The following is a 5,470-nucleotide window of genomic DNA, read 5'->3' as shown; positions in this document are numbered from 1 at the left end:
GTAATAGCTATATTAACTTGATAAACAATGTTAGCCGTGTTCACCCCGAGCTGTTACGGCTGGCAGAGCCGGACTGCTTTAGAGTAAGAGAATGAGCTTCAACGTCACCCGAATCCGCAGCCAAAACAAATAATCCACCCGCCTCAATATTGTTCTCTGATTTAAGTATTCGCTGCTGATGGTGAAATTACAATTATTCTGTGTTGTTACGGGTGATTATAAATGATCGTCATCTTCAACAGTGAACTCTCGACGGTTGATGCGCGCGCCTCTAATGGTGACATATACACTGATGAATGAGCGCTGCTTTTAAATAAACATTTCTTTAAAACAAAATTGATTTGATAAAATTTTATTTTCTTAATGGCATTAACAGGCCTTTGAAATTCAAACTGGAATGTCACTGTTTCTGTCACTGCGACTTCCCGAACAGACGAACACACACGCACGCACACGGATCACTTTTAAAGTAGATTTGAAAATTGAGGATGTGGTGCATCGAAATGCATTGTGATACCGAATTGAACTGAATCGATGACATGATAATCGTAACCGAACCGAACCGTAAGACCAGTGTAGGTTCACAGCCCTACCATCCATCCATCCATCTTCCTCCGCTTATCCGGGGCCGGGTCGCGGGGGCAGAGATGCAGAGATGCCCAGACTTCCCTCTTCCCAGACACTTCCTCCAGCTCTTCCGGGGGGACACCGAGGCGTTCCCAGGCCAGCCGGGAGACATAGTCCCTCCAGCGTGTCCTAGGTCTTCCCCGGGGTCTCCTGCCAGTGGGACGTGCCCGGAACACCTTCCCGGGAAAGCGTCCAGGAGGCATCCGGAAAAGATACCCGAGCCACCTTAGCTGACCCCTCTCGATGTGGAGGAGCAGCGGCTCTAGACTGAGCTCCTCCCGAGTGACCGAGCTTCTCCCCCTATCTCTAAGGGATCGCCCAGCCACCCTGCGGAGAAAGCTCATTTCGGCCGCCTGTATCCGGGATCTTGTCCTTTTGGTCATGACCCAAAGCTCATGACCATAGGTGAGAGTAGGAGCGTAGATTGGCCGGTAAATCGAGAGCTGAGCCGCAACTTTACCACGACAGACCGGTACAACGACCGCATTACTGCAGAAGCTGCACCGATCCGTCTGTCAATCTCCCGTTATCATATAAATATAATAATTTTAAAAATAAACATAATAATTTTAAATATGATATCAGAGCAACTTCCATTGAAGCATATTGGATATCTTCCAAATTGTTTTGAGTGTGTATATTCCTGCATGGCTCATATTCCTCAGTAACATCACACTGAGGCTTCAATTACTCTTATCTATGCTGTAATACCCTCTAATGCAGTAAATCTCTTCTAATTACACTCCTCCAACAATCTAAAGACGTCCCACATGAATGCAGGTGAAATTTGCCTAAATGATTTATACTTGAGTGGTTTGCACCTCCAGTACAAAGAGACCATTAGTGTGTCTGACTGTGTACGTTTGCTCCTCAGTAAAGTCAATACTGCATTTCCTCTATCAGAAAGCGGCGAGTCGTGATTGGATGAGATGAGCAGAGCACAGACCTGCGATGCGGATGACGGCTCTCTCGGCCGGGTCCAGCACATCTCCGGAGGCGGATTTGGAGCGTTTGACGCGCTGGTGTTTGGGCAGGTTCCAGGGCAGTGTGTCTCCGGGACTCGAGGGAAGATCTCGAGGCTCGTCCCGGCGGCCGGCAGACATCGCCTGCGACAGTCACTGCAAACAATGCAGTCAGTGCTGTTCTGAAACGAGAAGGCACATTCATCATATTTTTTTGCTATGCTTGTTTTATGTAAAATCGAGTACTACCAGTCAAAAATTTTGGATCTGTAAGATTTTTAAAAGAAGTCTCTTCTGCTCACCAAGGCTGCGTTTATTTGATTAAAAATACAGTAAAAACAGTAATATTGTGAAATATTATTTCAATTTAAAATAGCTGTTTTCTATGTAAATATGTAGTAAAGTGTAATTTACTATAAGTGAATGTTACTCTGTGATCAAAGCTGAATTTTCAGCATCATTACTCCAGTCTTCAGTGTCACATGATCCTTCAGAAATCATTCTAATATGATGATTTGATGCTCAAGAAACATTTCGCATTATTATCAATGTTGAAAACAGTTATTTTCATTTTATTTCAGGATTCTTTGATGAATAAAACGTTCAAAAGAACATAATTTATCTGAAATAGAAAGCTTTTTGTTACATTACACACAACAGTTCAAAAGTTTGGGGTCAGTAACAATTTTTATTTTATTTTTTGGGGGAAAGAATGAAAAGAAATCAATACTTTATCAAGGATGAATTAAATTGATCAAAAGTTACAGTAAAGACATTTATAATGTTACAAAAGATTATATTTCAAATAAATACTGACATTTTGAACTTTCTATTCATCAAAGAATCCTGACACAAGACTGGAGTAAGGATCCTGAAAATTCAGCTTTGATCACAGGAATAAATTACATTTTAAGATAACTGTTATCTATTTTAATATATTTTAAACAGTCATAATATTTAACAATAGTACTGTTTTCTTGCGTATTTTTAATTCAATAAATGCAGCCTTGGTGAGTAGAAGACACTTCTTTTAAAAACATTAAAAATCTTACCGATCCAAAACTTTTGAACGACAGTGTAACTCTTTTCCCGACAGCACCAGCATGGCCCCCAGAATATTTTGTTGTATGAATATGTAAATGTCATGAAACAGAAGGATTCACACAGGTAAAGTGAATAACAGGTTTATTTGCAGAAGTATGAGATCACAACGATGGAAGCGGGTGAGTAACTGAAGAATATAGAGTACTGGATGGATATCTGAATGATAACGGATCTTATCTGATGCAGGTTCTGAAATGGAGATCGAGGCCGATGTCTGAAGACAGATGAATGTAGTTGATGACTGAAGACGGATGCAGGAAAAAGATGGCTGAAGATAAATCGTTTAGGAAGATATCACAAAGGTAAGGAGTCAGGTTAGTGTTCTCTGAGGGAATGAAAAGACCAGGCAATGGTGAACTGCAGTGGGAAGAGTTATATTGTGCTGGATGATGATCAGTGAAGATTGGTGACAGCGATCTCTGTGATTGGGCAGTGCATGCAGGTGAGGGCCAGGGAGGATGATGAGAAGTGTAGTGAGGAGGTGGTGACAAGCTAGTGACCGTGACATTACTTCCCTCCAAGTAGGCTCGTCCCCGCGCCGTAGATGGTGCAACCAGGGAGGGAGGGCCGGGCGTCCTGGAATCTTCATCCGGAGGGTGGGGAGGGTATGCAGACTCCAGGGCGGAGACTGCAGTTCGGGAGGCCAGGGCGGATTAGCCTTCGTGGCCTTTCCGTGAGAGACCTATAGCCAGCCCCCCACCTCCCAAATGTTCTCAAACATAAAAGACCGGTTTCGAAGGGAAGGGACGAGACTCCAGAAGGACTCTGGAAGAGTGGTCTCGACGGGACGAGACTCCGGAAGGACTCTGGAAGGGTGGTCTCAACGGGACGAGACTCCAGAAGGACTCTGGAAGGGCAGTCTCGATGGGACAATTCCCTGGAAAGGAGGTCTCGACGGGACGGGTCCCCGGAAGGACTCTGGAAGGGCGGTCTTGACGGGACGAGACTCTGTAAGGACGGTCTCGACGGGACGAGACTCCGGAAGCACGGTCTCGACAGGATGAGTCTCTGAAAGGACTCTTGAAGGCCGGTCTCAGTGGGACGAGTCCCTGGAAGGGCGGTCTTGACGGGACGAGAGACTCCGGAAGGGCGGTCTCGACGGGACGAGTCTCTGGAAGGACTCTGGAAGGGCAGTCTCAACGGGACGGGACTCCGGTAGGGCAGCCTCAACGAGACAAGGCTCGCGAAGGGAGGTCTCGACGGGACGAGACTCTGGAAGGGCGGTCTCGAAGGGACGAGTCCCTGGATGGGCGGTCTCGACGGGACGAGTCCATGGAAGGGCGGTCTTGACGGAACAAGACTCCAGAAGGACTCTGGAAGGGCGATCTCGACGGGAGAGGATTCCGGAATGACTCTTTAGGACGTCATCTGTCCAGTTGACCTGGTGTGAAATTTGTAGGAACTCTTTCACATATACTTCGATCGGGCGGCCAAACCTTGGAAACAGTGTATCAGATGATCGGTTGGGTTTTGATGGATGCAGGAAACGCCCATACTTCAAGTTTATGGTCTGGTCTTCTGTCATGAAACAGAAGGATTCACACAGGTAAAGTAAATAACAGGTTTATTTGCAGAAGTATGAGATCACAACGATGGAAGCGGGTGAGTAACTGAAGAGTATAGAGTACTGGATGGATATCTGAATGATAACGGATCTTATCTGATGCAGGTTCTGCAATGGAGATCGAGGCCGATGTCGGAAGACAGATGAACGTAGTTGATGACTGAAGACGGATGCAGGAAACAGTTGGCTGAAGATAAATCGTTTAGGAAGATATCACAAAGGTAAGGAGTCAGGTTAGTGTTCTCTGAGGGAATAACAAGACCAGACAATGGTGAACTGCAGTGGGAAGAGTTATATAGTGCTGGATGATGATCAGTGAAGATCGGTGGGTAAGTTTCATTAAAAAAAAGGTGTGCACTAATTCACAACATAAAGAATATAAACATAACAACAAATGATGAGCAGGAACACAGAGAGAAGCAAACTAAAAGTCTTTAAAACCAAAACCAAAACAGACTAAAGGTACTTATAGACAGAGTCCGAAATTTTCGCACGTTAAAAAATAAATACGACCTCACTTTGTCAATCACTTTTACACACTGCATTCAAAAAAATTTGGATAGGGTTCGATTTTCTGCTTTTTTCGCATATGTAGCAAGCATTTTGAGAGTTGTTTTGACAATTCAGAGCCACCGAATGACGAATACGGAAAAAACGCAAACGAAAACTTCTGATTCAGTGTGAAAGGACCTTAAACGTGACCCTTTAGGGTCTCTGGTGGTTTCAAAATGACTTCTGCTAGATATGTGGGGTTTATAACTGACCATTTTCTGCTATAGTATAAAAAAAAAAGATATCGCCTTCTGAAATAAAGGGAATTCAGGCAGGCCAACACATGCTGCAAAAAAACACCACAGCAATAAAATTGTTTGAAATGTATTTCTAAACCCACTGTAAACATTTCTGTTTGTGAGCTTTGGTTAGTTTTTAGCTGAAATGCAACTTTACATACAACTGCCAGCCAGCATGGAGAGCTTCTGGAGACTCCAGAGACACCAGCGGCTTCAAATACCCGTTTGCTACTCAACAGTGTCTTTTTTATAGCACTTTAAAATATAATAAGAAAAAACTGTCTGCCAAATCAGACAGTGGTTGGTCCTGTAATAATAACATGCAGGAATAAAACATTAAACATTAAATTATATCAGAGACAGGACCTCTGAGGATTGTGTCAATGTAAACAAGCCTCTTAACTCTTTCCCCGCCATTGACG

General features: G+C 44.1%; 1 protein-coding gene across 4 annotated transcripts in view; it reads right to left on the bottom strand.

The window, feature by feature from the left end:
* Positions 1–1,745, bottom strand: part of plecb (plectin b) — a 156,063-nt gene extending 154,318 nt beyond the window's left edge. For all 4 annotated transcript variants that reach the window (XM_077206528.1, XM_077206537.1, XM_077206555.1 and 1 more), the window contains exon 1: positions 1,574–1,745. In XM_077206528.1, coding sequence (XP_077062643.1) covers positions 1,574–1,730 — 157 coding nt within the window. In that variant the 5' untranslated portion in view covers positions 1,731–1,745. The remainder of the gene's footprint in view (positions 1–1,573) is intronic.
* Positions 1,746–5,470: the final 3,725 nt, after the last annotated feature.

The sequence above is a fragment of the Siphateles boraxobius genome, unplaced genomic scaffold, assembly GCF_051911475.1.
Source record: "Siphateles boraxobius isolate OS27281-9 unplaced genomic scaffold, OSU_SipBor_1 12, whole genome shotgun sequence".
NCBI lineage: Eukaryota > Metazoa > Chordata > Actinopteri > Cypriniformes > Leuciscidae > Siphateles > Siphateles boraxobius.
This window is presented reverse-complemented; position numbering and strand designations above follow the sequence as displayed.